The sequence below is a fragment of the Phoxinus phoxinus genome, assembly GCF_949152265.1.
Source record: "Phoxinus phoxinus genome assembly, chromosome: 22".
NCBI classification, from domain to species: Eukaryota; Metazoa; Chordata; class Actinopteri; order Cypriniformes; family Leuciscidae; genus Phoxinus; species Phoxinus phoxinus.
In genome coordinates, this window is record NC_136897.1 from 7,045,718 (window position 1) to 7,067,822 (window position 22,105).

The window sequence follows — 22,105 nt, forward strand, 5'->3', positions numbered from 1 at the left end:
CATAGCGGGGGGAAGGATACGGGAACCCATACTGCTGGATCCTTTAGTGACGGAGTCCTTCTGTCACGAACACACACAGGAAAAGGTAGATCCAAGCGCAGTATTTATTAGGGGTAATCCGTACTCACAAAACAGTCCAGGCAAGGGTCAAAATCCATAAAGGCAATCCGAAGACACAAGACAAGAACAAGGTACAGGCAACAACAGGAACGGAAGTGTGGGGACATTAACAAGGACTCCGTGACACATACTAAAACAGACAGGGTTATATACACAGGGAAATGACAATGCTAATGGGGAATTGGCTGAGTGCAATGATTAGTGACAAGGGACAGCTGAGTGTAATGAGAAGACAAGGATCGTGGGAAATGTAGTTCAATAGTGTGATGGACACCGTGGGGAAGGAGGACATCTAGTGGTGACCCAAGGAACATAAACCAGACACTGTGACAATTCGGGTATACGGGTAATAATAGATGAGAAGCTTTTATTTTATTTATGTTTAGTAGTGCCTCAAGTTATTTATGTAGCCTACCTGATTATTATTAATAATACTACCACGATTAATAATTGTTGTGATTATATAAAAAATATAGAATAGGGGTTTGGACGTTTCTGTGTTTTTTCTTCTTCCTCTTATCATTATTATTTTGACCTAAATTGCTACTATCATTATTATATTATTATTAATAATATATTTTAAATAATAGGCTAATAATAGATGAGAAGCTTTTATTTTATTTATGTTTAGTTGTGCCTCAAGTTATTTATGTACCTGATTATTATTAATAATAATAGGCTACTACTAGGCCTACTGTTATTAATTAATAGTTGGATTATTTTAAATAATATTTTATATTAAAAAATATATAATAGGGGTTTGGACGTTTATTGTTTACCTACATTGCTACAACAACTAGACTAAAATGATATACATGTTTTAATTTCTACAGATGACACAATCTGGACTTAAATGTGTCTAATTAACATAATCCTCATATTAATAGTTATGGACGAGCGGGATTCGATCCGGCGCCTCTGGGTCTATTTCACGCAAGTTGTGATAGCTATAGATAGACGTACGCGCGCCGTACACACACACACACACGGTCGATCGGTGTGTGTGCGCGTGTGCGTGCGTGTGCGTGTGTGTGTGTGTGTGTGTGTGTGTATCTAGGTTGGTTAAGTGTCCAAATATTTTTGGAGCCCACTTTATTGAATTGACTCCAATGTCCGGAAAATGCTACACTCGTACTGTCCAGTAGGTGGAAACAATATACTGTGCAGTGCAAAAGTTTCTGCACTTTAATCTGAGACGTGCATATATATCAGTTCTCAGAAATGGCTGGCCTGTAGCCTACTTGAAGTTGATACACATGACATTTCTATCACTTGATCAGATCATTTCAGATAATAGGCATACCCTAAATTAAATATACATGTGTATTTTATCTGACTTGTGTTTGCATTTTTTAAGATGATTATTATTACACATAAGAAATATTGAGTGTTTATGAATACTTAATGCATAACTATTAATTATGCTTTTCATTCGTTCATAATAGTATTTTGGTTTTTAGCACGCGTGTAAGTTGTTTATAAAGGATTATTGCGGATACAGCGTATAGGCTATGTTTGCATGGGAACTCCGGCAGCAGATAGACATTATTGGTGTCTGCGATAAAAGGGAAGGGCCCCTGGCAGGGAACGTCGCCAAATGTTTAGATAGCACCATATAGCGTACATATGTGTGTATACATACATCTCACACAGAGGAAGACGGACGGGGGTTTAAATGTTCTGCTTTTCTAAGTGGGTTTCGGACATCAACACAAATATATCACTTCACCAGGGCCAAACAAATCTTTGGCGCAAAGGTCATTTAGTGTTGAGTCATTTGTAGATGTTTCCTATAGAGTGGGGGAAGGCAGCCCCATTGATTCAGAGGTTTGGAATTTGCATCTGATTGCTGTTTGTCAACCAATGGTTTGACTCTCCGACCGCGGGGCACCGCCTCAGATTAGACGCACATATTGTTACTGCCAAATTAACCTCTATATCGAAATCAAACGAGGAAGAGTGAGGTGATTTAGAAAGAGCACAGTCCATATTGTTTCTATACGCTCTCGTATGTTCGTTCACTGTGATTAAATATTGACTAAGAGAGCGTCGCGATCGTGTTGTTTTTACGGGCAAATCAGGAATGTTCCTTCCGCTTCCCAAGAAAAAAACTAAACGGAAGTTAAACTGGTAAGTGAAGTCTTTTTTCCTCTCGTCACACATCCACATTTTCCTGTTTGTGTTGGCTATATAGGAAATACATTAGCCTACCTCTCTGGCAAATAATCACACTAAATAACGTTTAATGAGTTTTATTTTCTGTCTTTTGTTGTTTAAAGCTCGTCTGATGATGTGTTTTTGTTTGATAGTAATGAGAGTAGAGATGGTTATAGTGACGTTACTGCCATCAGAATAAACACACGAAACAAACACATACGTTAGCCTAAGTTACAGTAACTGCCACCAGACAAGAGAAGACATGAGATTTATACATGCAAATTAGTGTAAATCACCAGATTATTTCTTACTATTTATAACTTCTTGGATGCAGTTTTGATGAGGAAAGTAATGGTTTAATGATTTTTTTTTCTGAGTCGATTATCTGTGATCTTGTGGATGTGGAAGTAGTATATTGATTTTTTTGTTGTTTCATTAAAATGTGCCTTTAAAGGCAGAACTAACGTTAATAGTTTTATAAACAGGATTGGTTGATATGCTCTGAACAATATTATACAAGACAAACATTTGTCTATTGTTAATTCTTAAGTGCCTGATAATTTAATATATTATTCTTTATACGTATTTCTGCTTTAGTTGACAGTCACAATAATAAATAAAATAATTAGACTAATTAGAAAAAACTGTAATATTCATTGCAATTTTTTTGTTGTAGTAATAACTAATAACAATGATTAATATATTAATCCCCTTCTATTCCATTTTACATTCTAAATTTGTTTTTTAAGGTTGTCTTAATGTTGAATATAAAATGTTACACTTTGCTCACTTCAGAATTATTTGTCTTTAAGTTTGAATAATTATGCAACAACAATAAATGAAAAAAAAAATGCTAGAGCACACAGTAGTAAAATAGTTGGCTGCTGTTTTTAGAGACCCGTCAACTTTAGCCATTTATCAATAGAACTTTCATATCAGAAAAAGTCTGTAATATATGTAAAGAATATTGAACCAGCCCAGTTGTTGTTTATATCTTATTTATTAAATATAACGTATATTGGATCATATATAACCTACTTGGGCTATATGTTCACTTTTTATAGTATGGGGTGAGATATGACTTGAATATATCAGTATGCAATAAATTAATGGATTTAGGTCCCTCATTGTTTTTTGTTTTGTTTGTTTATTGCATAAACATCTCTCAAAGCTCTAGGTCCCTAAATATATATTACTCCCAAGAGTAAACCAAACCTTTTTTAATAGTCTTGTTGGAAATGTGGGTGAAGACTGATTTAAATTCTTTCTGTCCATTTCTAATAAGCTCTTTAAACCTGCATAGAGCATATTTCTTCAGCCTTAATTAAATGTCTGTTCCATATAAACTGAAAAGCCCATTTGTGTGTGTAGACTACACATGGATTCATCACACACTGTACAGAAACTATACATGCACTTTTTTTATATATATTTGCTACAGCAGCTGAAAAAGATATAAATTCGTTATCCACTTATACTAATCTTGATACAGGTGATGTAGAGGGAATATATTTTATCTAAGTCAATAGTCATTTGTAAAAACTAACTCATCAATGCTCAATGTTTACATTTTATATATCAATTTCTATAATTAATCTTGGACAAGACTAGAGTTCCTTGTACATCAGTACACTAGTTGACTCCATGAAACCACATAATTTGATTCTGGACTGATAAATGAGAAGTGAGTGTTGGATTCTTGCCAATATTTGGGCACTCAAAAGTGCAACAGAAGTGAAAGTGCATGTTACAGTCAGTTGTTTGTGGCATTGCATTTCAATCTTTGGACAAATTGGAAAACTTTTCAATATGAAAAGGGGGTGTTTTTATACATGTTTTATACATGTATTATGTTGTTATACATGTTATAACTATATATAAAAAAATGTTTTCCTTTGGAATAACTTATACTGTTTGTATGCTTGCTGACGGGTGCTTTTAGGCACTATTAAAAATCTAATTTATTGGTTTGAGAGAGAGGATTGGTTTTAAAGGTGTTCAGTGATATACTAGCTGAGGCTATAGAGATGGTATTGTCTCAAACTTGTTCACGGGAAGTGATGTTCACAATGAAGATGAATGTCTTGTGCATTTCTAATAATGTGGTTCAGTTTTCACTGTGCCAGCCAGCCAGACGACGTGATTCTAGCAAACGTAACTCATCCTGTAGCTACATTAGAGACCGTTGTAATAGCGTAAAGTCTATTTGTCTGCATATTTGCATGACACACATAAGGGTATATTGTATAAAGATGACAGTAAAACAAACAGAAGGGACGGCACCAGGAGAGGAACTTGTTAGTCGTTTGGCGCTGTTTTGCACGACATGTTGGAAATTTCATGATACAATTCTATATTTTGTTCTAATTCCTTATCACACCTTACAGCGTTGCGTTTATAAGTACAACAAATACTAAATCTTATCAGTCACTATTGTGTGCACTGCATACATATTCTATGTATCTCGGGGTGTTGGTTACCTGCATATGTGATGTTTTGTAAGTCCAGTTTAGTAAGTCCTTTGGTTGTAGTGTGAAATAATTGGGTGTGGGGTTTAAACTGATAAGATGAGGTACACACAGGAATGAGGCCCTACATCCTGTCACACTTGTGATCAAAATGAAGCAACCATATCAGCCATCATCTTAGATGCAGGTTAGCAAACTCTGCTCTGAGCTGGCCAAACTGGTTTCAGCTTAGCGTGTTACTAGGTAGTGTTGAGAGGGATCAGATATCTAGTGTCGCAGCTCAAGGAAGGAACTGCTCTGTTTTTAGATTAATCCATATGCGTGTCTTGGTGTGCCATTTTAGCACAGGGCTGTTGGGCAACACTTTACATAAGTGAAACAGAAAGCACCCTTGAAACAAAAATGCTATACAAACAAACAGTTAGGTAAGAAAACAAGTTGGCGTCATATGCGTCACATACTTTGTGTGCTACAAATCCCCCGGTTTGGAACTTTGTGTGCTGCATTCACATGCACACTGCCTTAAATCTATTAGATGTGCCTATAAAAGACAGTTAATTGCTTTTGAATACCATTCTGAGTGTTGGGAGGAGGTTGTGTGGACTCAGTTGAGTGGCTTGGCTCGGGTTCAAACTGTGCCTTTGCCAAAAGCCACATATTAAAACGTTTCTGTGGTGCACTGCTGTTCACCTCAAGCACCTGCCAAAAAAGTGATGATTTCACTGTTTGGGAGTGTGCCATAAGGGAATCCCAGCCAGCTGATCTTCGGTTTTCTTTCTGCAGAGAAACTCGGGAGCAATGTTTGGTGAGACGTTCTGTACAGAAATTGCATCCTTCGAACCTGTGGTCTGCAGCGTTTTGGGCCATTGTCAAATTTGGTTAACAAACAATTCTACTGTATTAAGGCTGGCAGTTTGCCATCATAGTTGCACGCAAACAAAATCAACAGACTGGATTTGCTGATTTACAGCATTAATCATTCTGACTCTTTTGTCATTAACTGAAAAGACTGGATTTTTTAGGTTATATAATACAAAGCAAAACGCATACCCTCTACTCACAACATAGCTAGTCCTTATGAAACTACCAACTGACTCGTTCTGCCAGTTTATTTCCATCAGGTCTTTGCAGGCAGGAACTTTACAGGCTAATACTGATGGAAAATTGGCAGTTCTAACCTACCCCCACTTCCTCCTGAATACTAAATCATGCACATGCAAATGCTTGTTTGCTAGTAAAAGTTGAAAATTGGCAGTATTGTGCTATTGTCTACAAAGCTGTCTTTCTCTCTGAGCTCTGTTATTGATGGGGGGGTCATAAAGAGTTAAAGAACAACAACAGCATTCACATGAAGATTCTGGAATGCAAAGATGACAATTTACCAAAATGCATAGACCCAAGCAGTGTTGTTGTACGGTGATTTCAGTCACAGCTAGCAAAAGAATGATAGTAATATAATGAGATACACTTTAATGATAAATGAATGATAGATTTGTTTTTTTATTTTAATCTAATATTGTAAAAAAAAAAAAAAAAAAAAATCTTATAAATCGCATTTATAACTTTAATATATCTGTATTATAAGATATACAAATGTTATTGTTTTAAATAAATTAACTTTTTGAATTTATTAAAAAAATAGTGCATTAGAACAAAAATCCTTTGGAGAAATGTGTGTCTGTACCATCTCTTCTAATTAAATGTTAGCTATACATTTATGTTTTTACACTTGGAGCTCATACATAGTCAAATTGACATAAATTGTAAAATAATGTAGGCTAATATTATTTATTCCTCATTATTGTTCCTTAATTTACAACGGTTTCGAACGCGGCTCAACCAATCAGAATCAAGGACCGGAACTATCCGTTTTATAAAATGCATTACAACATTAGCATGTATCCTTCGAATTTTGTTCATTTGACCCTTCGCAGGGAGCTTGATTGACAGGTAATCTGACCAATCATACTTCGCCGTCTGCCATTTTGTCCGACAAAGCAGTCAGGAGAGTTAGTAGATTAACATGGGAGGATTTGAACTTGAAAAACGGAGTGTACTGACGCCTTTCCGCGGTTAAAACAACATTCCTTCTTATGTTCATTCATGTTTATTTGTTAATTAATAAATTAACTAGAAGGAAGAGATACGAGCAGCTTTAACTGAGGCTCTAGTGTTCTGTCACGACACGTTTAAAGAGCCACAAAACGGTTTATTGTTTAAATTTCTTTTAAAAAATGACCAAATTTGAAAGGTGAGACTTTGTTTAATATGTTTAATTACAAAAGTAACCGAAAAGTAAGCTGGTCTGTTCTGTGACTGTCTGTCAGCGTGTTGTCAGTGTCCTCTCTGCTCTGCGATGTATTGTTCACTGCGTGAGAACATGGTGTGGCGTGAGAGCGGCGTAGCTTGTCGGACATAGCGACAGTAACTAAGGGAGGCGGGTCTTTGAGAACGGTATCCTCATGCGTTACAACCATAGACTGGTAAAAGGTGTTGAAAACGTTTTTTTTAGACAACAATATCCGCATTCACTATTAAACATCATGACAATTTATTGCTTTAGTTTTGGATCCCATAATTTTAGCCCATTGCTTATAATATTCACTCATATTCACTTATGTTTTTTTAACCAATACTTTTTTACGAGTACTAGTGCTTTGGTATCTAACATTTCCTTATTTTATAAGGAAAAAAGTTGTTCTCCTCTTCGTTTTTCTGTGAATTTTCTGTTGTCAAGTCTTCTCAATGGCACAATATCCTTAAGAATACAGGGCCAAGAATGTGAAATCATGTGCACTTCTGTTCTTTTACTGTTCTGAGGAAGGAAATCTCATGTATATGGAGGCCCACGCTTTCGCCCTCAGATTTGCCCACAGCCCTTACACTCGCCATCGTCATGGGAACCGCTGAAGAGATGGTAACGAGGTTACACGATTGGCTTACCTTTCCTGAAACATTGAAAATACCATTTCAAGAGGCATAAAACCGATGCTTGAGGTTCAAGCCCAGGATCTCTTGCTGTAATTTTATGTAAAGGGTTTTTCCATTGCCCAACACAACCTAAAAAAAACACACACTTTAATTACATCTTTCCATTTATGAAACCCCATAATTTTATGTAAATATTTAGAACATTTTAGGGTTTTAGATAAATGGGTTGTTGGGGTTTAAATACTAATTTGTTCATTAATTAATAAATCTAGACGATTTTGTATTTTTAGGTAGTCACATCCACATGTTTGATTAACTGAAATGTTTACTCTCCCATATATCAAATGAATCCACAGTCAGTTTCTATTTTATGTTGCAGTGAATTACGTTTCCAACTTTATATTGTATAAATAATGTTCCCTTGTTACAGCATAGATGTGTGCGCATGTCAGTTTTTATAATAATGCCATATATTTTGCCATTATATTGGTCACCCTGCAGTCTAGTTTTGTTTGCATCATCAGTAATTTAAAAGAGAACCCTATCGATCAACCACTGCAGAAAATTTATTTTGAAAGTGTATTATCCTTTGACAGTGGTGTTGGTAGATTTTGGAACCGGTACAAGTTATCAGCCAAAATTAGCTATTGTCACCTGAGCGTATATGTTGATAGGCAAGCCACATTTAAAAAATGAGAATAGTTGTCTGAATAAACTATTTGTAAGATTAGGTCTAGTAAATCATAAAACAACCAAAGATTTTCATCTCTGTCAATAAATGTCCTATCTACTTGAATATTGAGCTTGACCCATTGGGAATCATTTAATGATCTATGATGATGCACACAAAAAATCCCTTTAAAGATTCCACTATAGGCATTTAGAAAGCACAGAGATTTGTGTGTGCTTTTCCTCATTTACCGCAGTGCGACGTCTGATCTGTCATAACCAGTTTGATTTGTGTGATTAACAGGTGCCTCGTTCTCAGTACACATGAGAAATTTTAAATGTTGACACTGTGAAATTACGTAGTGTTGGTTTTTGTGTTCTGTTTCTTAAGAACCAAATTGATACATATTCATATTAAACCTAGATGGGTAGCCTAGTTTGTTAAAATGGTAAGTTATTTGGTTATTGTTTAAGGGACATCAACAAACAAGGAAATTCGTTTCAGAGGAAAACGTATTACATTTTATTAAGAAAGGAAATGGAATCCATTTCATATTTTGATCAACTTTTAGCTTGACAAGCGGCAGTTTTAATGTGGCTTCTCCAAAACTGACCTGATGTTTTTAATAATCCTGAGATCTCAATGCTAGAGTAAAGAATGTCACCAGACCAGAACATCTCAGTTTCATTTCCATTACTTTGCAATGCACGTGTAGAACAGACTGAGTTAGTCTATGCAGGTATTAGCCTAGAGATATTAAAGTGTCAACCTTTTAAACTCATTTGTCTTAATCTGTTTGAAGAACTTTTTACTCTGTTACATGCCTAAAAGAAAAACCAATAATCATTATTCTCTGTCCATCTTCATCATGACTTATCTATTTCTTACTCCTGGCTGACTAGAATATGATATCATATTGAATGTATGGTGTAAATGCATGGATTTCAGACCCCTATGGTGAATCTGGATGTTGGCCAACTTGACACTCATTATCAGTGTGGAATTAGACCCTTAGTGCTGCCTTTATCTCCACTGTTTGCTCAGACTTCACAATCGCCAGCACCCAACATCCATTTCTGTGGGTTAACCCATAAACTCCCAGAGTCATTAAAAATCCTGTCTATCTGAATTCTCTCCCCTTTACTACATTTTTTTAAGGGTGCCTGATTCGTTTTTTCTTAATCATGAAAATAAGTTAAAGGAATAGTTCACCCAAATATAAAAAACTTTCATCAATTACTCACCCTTGTGTTGTTCCAAACTCCATTAGACTTTCATTCATCTTCAAAACACAGACATTTTAATGAAACCTTCAAGACCAGCGATTTCTGTCCCTCCATTGAAAGTATAAGTTCATAAATGCATAATAAAATGTTATTTTTTTTTTATAAATTTAGCGGTTTAACTAAATGCAGAGACATGATGAATGAATGAGGCATTTTTATGGCGCTTTCATATGTACTACTGTACACCCAAAGCGCTTTACAATCATATCAGGGAATCTCTCCTCAACCACCACCACACAAGCATCCACTTGGATGATGCGACGGCAGCCACAGTACAACGGCGCCAGTGCGCTCACCACACACCAGATACAGGTGGAGAGAGGAGAGAGAGTGATAGAGCCAATTCAGTGGATGGGGATTATTAGGAGGACATGATTGGTAAGGGCCATTGGGTGGAATGTGGCCAAGACACCGGGGTTACACCCCTACTCTTTACGAGAAATGCCATGGGATTTTTAATGACCACAGAGAGTCAGGACCTCGGTTTAACGTCTCATCCGAAGGACGGGACCGAATTAATTTAGGCTTTTATTCACATATAAACAATGGTCAACAGTAGCTCAATCGTACTTGTTTGACGTACAAGAACAAACTTCATTGGTTCTTGCATAAGCTCAAACCTGCTTGCGTGACCCTCAATATGGTCAAGACAAAAGAAAAAGGATTTGAGATGTTTTGAGAAACAAAGTTTGAGGGTATATAAAATGAATGGAGTAAGCAACATTTTAGACGCATTTTAAATTTAACGTCCAGCATCAAGGGACTAAGTTGATGTCATACTCCCCTTTTGCACAGAGAGGACCGTAACGTGACAACTCGAACACTCCCAATACAATCAACGAAGCATCACATGGCATGTTGACACTGTCATGAGGATTTTTTTATGAAGTACAGCGAATCGACTAAGGTGTGGTTATGATTGATGACAAATAGTGAAATGCAAATGTGAGGAGAAAGATGATTTCCTTATAGAACAAGATAAATTAGACTGAAAATGATTGTGAATAGACTGTGTGTTTCATAGTCCCTTCTTGTGTCATGTCCTGTGAGTAAAAGTCTGAAGACGGTATTTCTGATTTACAGTTGTTACACTGTTAGACTTGGTAAGTTTATTTGATTTCCACTTCAAATGCACCATGGTCATTGTATCAGTTCAAAATTCTGATTCAACTATTTGTTTTTGTGTAATCACTCAAAAATATTTACTGAAATGAGTGTGCAGTTTTTCATGTAAAAAGTTTTAAATATTGCTCTTAATTACTATTAATAAATGTTAGTGATATTTTTGCAGTTATAGTCCGTGTTATTAAAAAACAGTGAGAAGAATGTGTAATTTTTACTGTGTTTGTATTCTTACACTACAGGAATCATTTACACATTCTCGTATTGTTTAAATATTACTTTTATTCTTCAGTGGAACACAGAAGTTGTTTATTTTTTAATCTTCAGTGAATGAGAACTGAGGATTCAAAAAGGATGATCAAAATTTACTTCATTATCATATTCGCCTGGTTCCACCAGACTCTCGTACATTTCATTTGTACAGAGAGTCTGGCCTCTCTCCATTGACAAGCATTAACTTCCTTGAAGGCGGGTAATCAGTTGAAGTTTAAAACTATTGGATCTGCCCAGAGTCACTCTGAATCTGCCATAACCAATCGTTAACGTTTGGTCGTGACTCGTGACGTATGACGACTCAAACTAGCGCATAACCTCAACCTCATGATAACCTCGACCTCAACCTCACCGTTGAGACACTGATTGGACCGGTAAAAAATTGACTGGAGAACACCCGCAAATATACCACAAACCCAGACGTAGTACTGAAGGAAAATTTAAATTGAGCGGAAGTATGTAGGAGGGCGGAGCCAGGCTAATATCATATGTCATTACTTCTTACTACTTGAATGAATATGAAAATCTAGTGTATAAGACTAGCTGATGTGTGGCTTCAGAAGTCTTTGAATATGCTGCATTGTGCATTGTTCCACTTATCAAATTAATTAATAAAAATATGTGAAAAATCAATCAATCAATCAATAATACTATTGATTAGCATTACCAAACATGGACATTTAATATTATTTTAATTTAATACTGTGAAGCTGCTTTGATACAATCTGTATTGTGAAAAGCGCTATACAAATATTCTTGACTTGACTTGACTTGACATGTGCCGTGCCGTTTTTCCCAGAGCAAAGACATGAATATTGTTATATATCAAAAATTGTCAAAAGGCTAAAAAAAGTTTTTTAAATATATATATTTTTCTGTTTATTTCTCTCTCAGGTAGGCCCCTGTGTGTGGGGGATCATCTTCCCCTTAGCTGTCTGCAGGTGTCTGTCGAGTAGAAGACCAACACTTCCTGTTTTCTGAAGCCCTGCCTCTGGATCAAGTTATAAAAAGTGGTTCCGTCTGTTTTCGGGTGTGGGGGGAAGTGAAGGGGCCAGAATCCCAGCTTGTCCTGTTTCTCAGGCAATGAAGCTGCAGGCGGTGATGGAGAACCTGCACAGACAGCAGAGAGCCAAACTGCTGATGGAGCAGGCGGGGCAATCACGCAGCCCCGCCCCCATGGGGGAGGAGCTTAAAGCAATCTCTGCCTCTGACACAGAGCAGGCGCAGATGGCGGCGCTAGCAGCGATGCGCGCTGTAGCAGCTGGACTTCAGAGGGCCGACAGCCCCATGTCTGAACACAGCAGTGGAGGAGATGTAGATGATGAAGAGGAAGATGAAGAGGAAGTGGACGAGCAATACAAAGATATGATGGGGTCTGAGGAGGAAGAGCAGATGTAAGTGGGCAGTCACATGCAAATGAATGCAAGTGAGTCTTTGGCTGCTGCTTGAGCTGGTTGTTTACATACCTACCAATCAAAAGTTTAATAATAATGTCATTTTTTTATGTTGTTTATATACATTTTATACTCAACCAGGCTGTATTTATTTGATCAAAATGTAGTAAAACATTAATATTGTGAATTATTACAATTTCAAATAACTATTTTAATGTAATTTATTCCTGTGATGCAAAGCTGAATTTTCAGCACCATTACACCAGTCTTCAGTGTCACATGATCCTTCAGAAATCATTCTAATATGCTGATTTGATGCTCAAGCAACATTTCTTATTTTTATTAATGCTGAAAACATTTCTGCTGCTTCATATTTTGTGGAAACTACTATTCAAAAGTTTGGATTAAGTAGGATTTATTTATTTTTAAAGAAGAAAAAAAAAGAATTACCGGTAAGTGATTTCTGAAGGATCATGTGTGACAGTAAAGACTTTGCATTCAGCTTTGCATCACAGGAATAACTTGCATGTGAAAATATATTACAATAAAAAACTTGTTTAAATTGAATTGTTATAATATTTCACAATATTACTGTATTTTTAATCAAATAGATGCAGCCTTGGTGTGTATAAGAGACTTTCTTCAAAAACATATTCCAAAAACATTATACCTTTAATTATTCCAAACATTTGACCGATAGTGTTTCTCGGGTCGAGGGAAATAAAATACTTTAAATCTATTCTGAGCAAAAAACTGTCGGATTTCTAACCACATGTGAAATGTTGCATTTACAAAATCGATCCAAACTATAGGCCCTATCTTGCACCCAGCGCAATTGACTTTGTACACCGACACATGTATCATTCCTATTTTGCACCCGCGCACACCGGACTTTTTCCTCCACAGACACACGTCGGTAAATTAGGGAATGAACTTGCGCTCGCGGGGGCGGTTCAGCGAAAAGAGGAGGCGTGTTCCGGCGCAAAACTTCCCTGGTGCTATTTTCCAGTTTTAGAAAGCAATTCTGCCACTGACCAAGAAAAACTGACCAAGAAAAACCCAGTCTAAAGACAGTGGCGCGTTGCGCGTTAGTGATATGGTATTTTAAGGGCGCGTGCTCTGCCATAATGTAGCGTGTTAACGCGCATCCACTTTGATTCTCTAATAATTATAAACAGACGCAGCAGTTTTAATTTTTGCAAATCATACATTATTACAAGGAAAAATATTAACACACGAGGGAAATCATTGTTGTGTCCGTGAAGATATGAAAAAGATCTATCTAGATTTTTTTTTTTAAATATCTAGATTAGGCTACACATTTACCCAAATTATACGCCTGTTTAACCATAGCTGATTTGGGTGGGTTTCTCCCATCCTCCCCAATGTCACTTCTCTGTGTTTTACGGCCCTGACGAGAACGTCGGTCTCCTCGGCTGTGAACTGCTCCTGGCGTGTGCTGGCAAATCCGCCGTTATAATAGCGATCCGCCATGGAACAAGCGCGCCGGCTCTTAAAGGGAATGTGAGAGGACGCTCTGATTGGTTTATTTCACGTTACGCCCAAACCACACCTATGAATAATGAAGCTACTTCAGACCAACCCCTTTTAGATTTGCGCCAGGCGCAAGAGTCATTTATCCCGCCGGGAAAATAGCAACAGTGCCGGGATCCGCCCACAAAGTTACTTGTGCTTTGACACTTGCGTTTCAGATCGTTAAAATAGGGCCCTATGTGTTTTATCTATTCATAAAAAAAATTTTGAGTCAGAAATGTCAAAAATCTAGGGGGGGGGGGAAACCCAGCTAAATAGAAATTGGACAAACATCCCTCATATCTTCAGACAATGTACAAATCTACTTTGCACCTATTTAATATGTAGCTCTCTGTCAATTATTTTCTCACAGAAATTTTGATGTACCGGTAGTGCATTTGGAGAACATTGAACCCATAGCAATGTTTCATTAAAATGAGTTGCCTGAATTTATAATCGCCTCTCATGTGTTGCCTCTTTAACATTTCACCATCTAATGTGTTTCAGAAAACAGAAATGGGATGAAGATGACTTTGAGGGTGAGATGGAGGAAGACTATGATGACGATCTAGGTGACGAAGGGCTGCCGTCGGGCCGTGAGGCCGTCACCCCAGGCAGAGGCATCCTCCTCTTACCCCACCGCCATTTACACCCTCACTCCCAGCTGCTAAAGGCTCGGCCTGCTTCTGAAACCGAACCGCGAGCATTGACTCATTCCGCTCATTCATCCCATGGGCCACTCCATGGGCAGGACCACGCAGACTGGACCTATGAAGAGCAGTTCAGACAGGTGGGTACTGTTGTGTATATTTTACCTGAAACAGGTCTTGCCACAATGATATTAGTCTAGAGGAAATGCAAACTGAATAAACACTCCTCTCACACCTGGACGGTTACAGGTGTGTAGGATAAATGTAGTGTAAATAATATTATTTGTTGTCACTGTCATAATGTGCAAATATTGATCTGAAATGGAAACATATGTTGAAAACATGCTTTGAAATACCAATGTTATGATCTTCTTCAGGGAAGTTTGTTAAAGTAAAACAGTTTATCAAATAAATATTTGCAAGCAACGACAGGGTACAGTCCTTGAGGAAATAAAGTGACTAATTTATCCAAAAGACCTCACTGAAGCTGCAAAGTTTTATGCTGAGTGTGAGATTTTGGGAGTTATGAAACCAGAACTCCTGAACTAAGCAATATACAGCCAGAGACATTGAGTAAATATGACCTTCACGCACAAATACTTGCATTTTTAATCATGTTTGTGTGCTTTTTACATGCTAAAAAGTAAAACTAATCGCAAACTAGATTACAAGATCATTCAGACTGTAGCTACTGATATTCATTCTCTCAAAAAGCCACTTTGTTGAAAGTTATTTTATTACATGCTTTTGTTATTTCCATTTGTTAAACCTGAACCATGTATCAAAGAGTCACACACAATATCTGTCACATAGATTAGCTGTGGTTTAGCCCGTAAGTGCAGGCTGTGGCTTATGATGTCAAATTGTGACCTAAAAATGAAGTAGGTTCAAGACATAATTACTGATTATCTCAGAACATAAAGGCAAACGCTGGATCATTGCAGAATCTCACACATCATATTTGTGGTTTGTCAAAATGAACTTTGAACGTTGAAGGACTCGCCCTTTAAATTAGTTCCTACAAACAAGAAAAGTTCTGTTACTCTTCTGTGTAACAGAACTTCTGTGATTTAAGCCAATAAAGCGCCTTCATCTGGAGCAGCTGTCAATGACAATGACTCCTATTAGTCAGCCACATGTTACACACTGCAAGCCATATTAAAAATGGTCTTGAAACCATTTTATAGTGTTTTTAAATCATGCTAAGCCGTCCCTGGTATATTTGCGATCAGATTGGAGATATTGTCTTTTATTGAAAAAATTTCTCAATTGAAGGGTTATTAGTTCACCCCAAAAAAAAAAATTATTATTAATTACTACATTCATCTAAGAGATTTCTGTCCCTACATTGAGCCTACGCAACAACCACTTTCAAGCCCCAGAAATGTAGTAAAGACATCATAAAAATAATCCATGTGACTCCAGTGGTTTAACCTCAGTTTTATGAAGCAATGCGAGTGTTTTGTTTGCAAAACCCGCCATAATTTACCACTTTATTTACAAAATAATTAATCTCACATTCACACAACAGCGTTGACATGAGGGCGAGTAATCAATGACAGAATTTTCACTTTTGGGTGAACTATCCTTTTAAGTCATAGTAGCCAATCTTTTTTTATCCTGGCCCACTTTGCTTCCTGTCCACTCTCCTCTATACTATCTAATAAAAAAATTAAATAATAAAAAAAACGAAGGTTAATTTGATTATTATTTATTGTGATTTCCTTTTTGCTGACTGTCTTTTAAACAGCTGTCATATATGTTCATGGTTTTATGCCTGATTTATGAAACTGAAAGGCGTCATGCAGTAGCTCTATTGAGAATATGTACCAAGCCGTAGCAATAATGCTTTCCCATTATGACTGTTTTATACACTCATAATTTGCTCCAAAAGGGCTGTGACTGTTTGTACCCTTCTTAAGGGAATTTTTAAACACAGATTTCCGGTTAAGGAGCAGTGCAGGGTTTTTTTTTTTTAATGCTCATGTTTGATTTGGACATTTTGTACCCTACTTGAGAACAAGGTCATGTGATTTGTGTATGCTGGCCATGTGATGTGCTGAGTGAAGCGTTTGCAGGTGTTTACAACTGTTAGTTGGCGGGTGACAGAAATGCTATCTGGGTTTTAGCATTCAGTTCGAAGCTTGATCTTCATATCAAGTCGTTGCCAGAAACCGTGGGCAGTGAATATTGTGGGCAGTTGCGTAATCAAGACGAGCAGGACTCTTTGTACGTTGAGATGTTACACAATGATTGGGTGGCATTTGAATGGTTTTATAATGTATACTTTACTCCCCCGCCCCCATTCTGAATTTGAGAATGCTGAAACTGGATGATACACCCAGTTACAACAACACGCAAATGGTTTTATACATACTTGCCTGTTGCCTTACACTAACTTGTTTGGAAACTGTAGTGTTTGAGAAAGAGAGAGATCATCTGTGGAAAGGGTTAAGGCCTGTGGTTTATTTTGGGCATGTGGGTGGGGGCAGTGAGGAATGTGCCTGAGGGAAAGTGATAATCTGGACCCTGTCAGAAAAGAAAAAAAAATCCGCCAGTGTCTTTATCGGCCGTCACAGCTGGAACCTTTCCAAACTGAACTCTGGCACACTTTAACAAATAAAACCTATTACTCACAGTAAAAACTCACATCAAGCAACAAGTAAACCTGTCCTCTGGCTTTACACCGAGCATGTCAAAGGCTGACAGCTGGTCCCTCTCATGAACCAGCTGGGACACGGCCAAAATAAATACAAAGCTTCTGTGTTTCCGATTATGTTTGATACAGATATTAATTAATCGTGTTTTAAGGCATGCTGCCAAAGTCTCTAGCATAACTATCTGTGCCTGCCATTAAGTGACTTGAATAAAAAAACTGATTTATTTGCTGGTATCAAAAATGGCATGTTTTAATCATTTACACACTGATGATTGCTTTATTGCTGTTGCTTGCTGCCGGCCAAGATTGTGGTTTAAATTCATTGGGATTACTGTGATTTGCCTGTTTTATTTTCCTTTTGTATATTGTAAAGTTAAATTAATCCTCTTGTAAATAAGATGTAGTCACATGCTGGATCTTAAAAGTTTGTTGCGGCTGATGTTGACCCTATGCAAATGTTCCTCTTGGTGCTGCCAGGTGCTCACGGTTTCATCTAAACCTCCAAGAGACTTTTCTTTTGAACTAAATCATCCTCTGAACAGAAGTCATATAGGAGTGTATATCTATATGTACCCACTGTCTAGGTGGTTTTATGCAACTTCCTCTTCCTGATAACTGAGCTCACAGTGCCAAATATTTATTTAATATTGCTTTTAGCCTTTTCAGGATGTAGCCATTTGTATTACTTGAACTGCATTTGCAATGCACTGTATATAGGCTATGTTTTTAAAACAAACCGTTCTGAAGCTAAATTCTGATGGTCGACATGGCTGAAGACGTTTTTCATTTGAATGCCTGTGACTGTGCATTCTACATTATTGTGGCAAGTTGCTACAGTACTTGGCAACCCTAAACCGTCTACAGTTTATCAGATTTCAAAGAAGTGTCACTGATTTTGTGATTGCCACTTAACATAATTTTTTTTTATTCTGAAATGTGTTTAAATTTAAATGTAAGTGAAATGCGTAATATCTGTTACTTTAGTAGTTGCATTAACTAATGTCAAATGTGTGATTCACATGATATGTATGTATAAGTGCATGTTGGTATCAGTCATGCTGAAGAGATTGAACTGTAATTTTCACCCATAAATAAATTCTGTCACTTACTCACCATTATGCCATTCCAAACCTTTTGAAGAATGTTTTCGATATCATTCACTTGTTGTATGGACAAAAAAAAGCACTTAGATACCGGTATTTCTCAAAATATCTTATTCTATGTTCAACAGAGGTAAGTCACACATGTTTGGAATTAAATGTGGGTGAGTAAATGATGATGCATTTCATTCATAATACTATAACACTGTATCTGGTTAATTTAGTTTTTCTGTGGTTTAAGGTGATAACTGGCTTTCCCACACAACTGTATTTGAGGATTTACTTTTAGTTTACGTTGCCATAAACTGGATACATTATTATTCTATAATAAGAGACCACCATGATATCATATATGAAGGTAAAATATTTCTTATTTTGTAGCTCTATAAAATGTTACACTTCCTCTTGCACAAACTTCCTGAGAAAAGGAGAAGTATACTTTGATGTCGCTGTAAACGTGAACAGCAGGGCAAATGGAGCCCAGATGGACAGTAAAGAAAAGAGCTCTTTAAAAATTCATCACACCCTCTACAGGCAGTTGCCATTTAGTGGTTTTAACATTAAACATTGATTTGCTCACTGCAAATTGAAGGGAGGGGGGAGAGCCATTAAAGGAACACGCCGACTTTTTGAGACTTTAGCTTATTCACCGTATCCCCCAGAGTTAGATAAGTCCATACCCTTTTCATCTCTGTGCGTACCGTAACTCTAACGCACCCACCGCTAGCCTAGCTTAGCACAAAGACTAGAGGTAAACGGCTCCAGCTAGCATACTCCAGCTAGCATACTGCTCCCAATGACAAAATGACGCCAACATTTTCCAATTTACACGTTGTGATTTGTATAGACACAGCGTGAACAAATAACAAGGTCACATGAGACACAGCCATCTTCTAACTGTATACAAACTGGGAACTATATTCTCAGAAGGCGAAGCACTGCTACTTCTGCGGAGTGATTAGCGCAACACTCTGAGCAAACTCTCCTCGCCACGGGGCTTCTCAGGTGCTGCGAGCAAATCCCTCCGCAGAAGTAGCAGTGCTTCACCTTCTGAGAATATAGTTCCCAGTATGTATATGGTTAGAAGATGGCTGTGTCTCATGTGACCTCGTCATTTGTACACACTGGCCCTCATTTATCAATCTTGCGTCGAAACGGGCGTATATGTTGGCGTAAGAGTATGCTTACACTCCTCTCACCGCCTGATTTATGAAGCTGTGCGTACCTTTGACATTCAGGTGTACGCAATACCTGCCTCTTGATAAATGCCGTGGCTGAAAACGATCGTCATTAGATTAACACGCCCCTATATATTCACGTCTCCGCCTCCCCCAAGCCCTCATTTTACGCCATGGACACACGGAAGACGGCAAAGAGGAGAAACTTCTCTGGTGGAAATCCAGTTTAAATCGCTGGTTGGTTGAGCAAATTACCTATCACAATGCATTATTTTACAGCACGTGTTTTGAAACTATTAGCGTTGAATTTCGCATGACGTCACATGTAATGGGGTGTACAATAGTGATGATGATGTGAATAATTGCATGACAATTTGTAATATTCTTCTTATTAGTAGGCTAGGCTTTTGTTATTTAGAAGAATAATGTCTTTGTTATTATTATTATTTGTATTATTATTATTATTATTTAAAAGAAGAATTATTTTGTCAGTCTGAATTATTTTTTGGTCATTGAAAGCCTTTCATTACTGAACCCAGTCCGTGCGCACCTGCCGGCCCGGGCTTAACTCACAAAAATAGTTTATAATTTCTATGTTGTTGTTTTTTTACAGTGGGTCATAATATATCATATCTTTAGTTTGTCAGTGTGTTTTGTGGTGTTAGGAATTGTTTTTCTGCGCATTTCAGCACTAACTCAAAACGTGCGTACATGTACACCACCTCCTGAGCTAGCGTAGGATTTGAGCGTGCCGTACGCCAACGTCCATATTGATAAATCGCAAAGTCACCGTGGTTTTGGGTGTGCGCCAGGTGTACGCTGGAAATTTGGTGTACGCACTTTTCATAAATGAGGGCCACTGTGACTATACAAATCACAACATGTAAATAGGAAAATGTTGGTGTTATTTTGTCACTTATTGGGAGCAGTATGCTAGCTGGAGCCGTTTACCTCCAGTCTTTGTGCTAAGCTAGGCTAGCGGTGGGTGCGTCAGAGTTACGGCTCGCACAGAGATGAAAAGGGTATGTATGGATGGACTTATCTAACTCTGGGGGATACAGTGAATAAGCTAAAGTCCCAAAAAGTCGGCGTGTTCCTTTAAAGGCACAAAGCTGTGTGGAGCTTGGAATCTAGCTTTTTATGTGGGTTTTAGCCACTGGTTTGATCCATTGTTTCCACAATATATCCCACTAGCTTAAAAGATCCTAAATTTCATGGATTTTTTTTTTTTTTTTTTTGATTTACATGCATTCTTGCTAATTACTCTTGGTAATGTCAATTTTTTGTTGTCGTACACTTACACGCTTGCTAATTGGTTTTGGTGTCCTCACTTTGTTTTTATCTGTCAAACTGTTGTTAAATTGTAGTGTTGCTAATTACATTTTCAATGTTTTTATCATTTGATTGACTGTCAAGTTTTCATTAACTCTTGTTAATTATGTTCTGTATTATCGTTTTGCTTTTATCGCTTGACCAGATGTTGAATTGCCGTAAACTCTAATGCTAATTATGTTTGGTATCGGTGCTTTGTTTTTATAGTTGTAGAATTGCGGTATGCCTGCTTTAAATACATTTGGTATCAGGTTTTGTTGTTCAAACCGTTGTGTATCTCCAGGTTCCACTCTTTGTTTAAACAAATGAAGTTCTCATAGTTCCTGATGTAAACATATCAGGGCCTCATTTGCTTAATTCCCAGATTTGCTTTCACCGCTGACCTATTATCATTCAGCCGTTTAATTATTCCTGTCTCGGAAAAGAAGTCATGAAAAGAATCTAGACAGTGAATAAATCGTCTGATTAATGTAGACTTGACATCATGTGTTCATATTCATTTCAGACAGACATCTCCCATTGGAATTCTATTATTCAAACAGCTTTAATTGCACAGACCACTTACTCATGTCCGAGCAGGAAAACGAGCGCAGGAATTGTTGTTATGGGGAGAAGTTCATAGCTGGATATTGTCCAGGCATTGCTGCTGCTTCTGAGCTGTCAGACTGAGGGTTCTAGACGCTGGAATGTAAACAAAGATGGCCGAAAAGCTTAGCCTCGCACTTTTCTCCATTGCATCACACTTCTCTCTCAAGCTTTTTGTTAATCAATCTGAAATGTCTCTTGGTCTTTAAACGGGTGGTTGATTTAGATTTCACTTTTCTAACTTTAGTTAGGGTGTAATGTTGCTGTTTGAGCAAAAACAACGTCTGCAAAGTTACGATGCTCAAAGTTCAAAGCAAAGGGAGATATTTTCTTTTAAAGAAATTGCTTTTTAAGGACTACGACAAACGGCTGGTAGGGACTACACGACATTCCTCCCGGGTTAGTGACATCACAAACCCTAAAATTTACATAAACCCCGCCCCCGGGAACGTGATTTATAGATTACCATGACAGAATATGCTAATCACTGACTAGAAGATAACTATACATAAGCTGCATACATTCATCAACTAACCATTTAGAAATGTCCTGTTGCTTCTACATGTTGTCAATTCTTCTTGAGTCTCTCCATCATTGTCTGACTCCAGTTTGAACATAAAAGGCTAAAAGTTTTTGAAATTTTCAGT

At 37.4% G+C, this 22,105-nt stretch overlaps 1 protein-coding gene across 1 annotated transcript in view; it reads left to right on the forward strand.

Annotated features, from left to right (window-relative positions):
* Window positions 1–1,712: 1,712 nt before the first annotated feature.
* Window positions 1,713–22,105, forward strand: part of arid3a (AT-rich interactive domain 3A) — a 33,707-nt gene continuing 13,314 nt past the window's right edge. Inside the window, exons 1-3 of the mRNA XM_079597720.1 lie at window positions 1,713–2,250; window positions 11,922–12,421; window positions 14,462–14,744. Of these exons, the coding sequence (XP_079453846.1) occupies window positions 12,111–12,421; window positions 14,462–14,744 (594 nt within the window). The 5' untranslated portion in view covers window positions 1,713–2,250; window positions 11,922–12,110. The remainder of the gene's footprint in view (window positions 2,251–11,921; window positions 12,422–14,461; window positions 14,745–22,105) is intronic.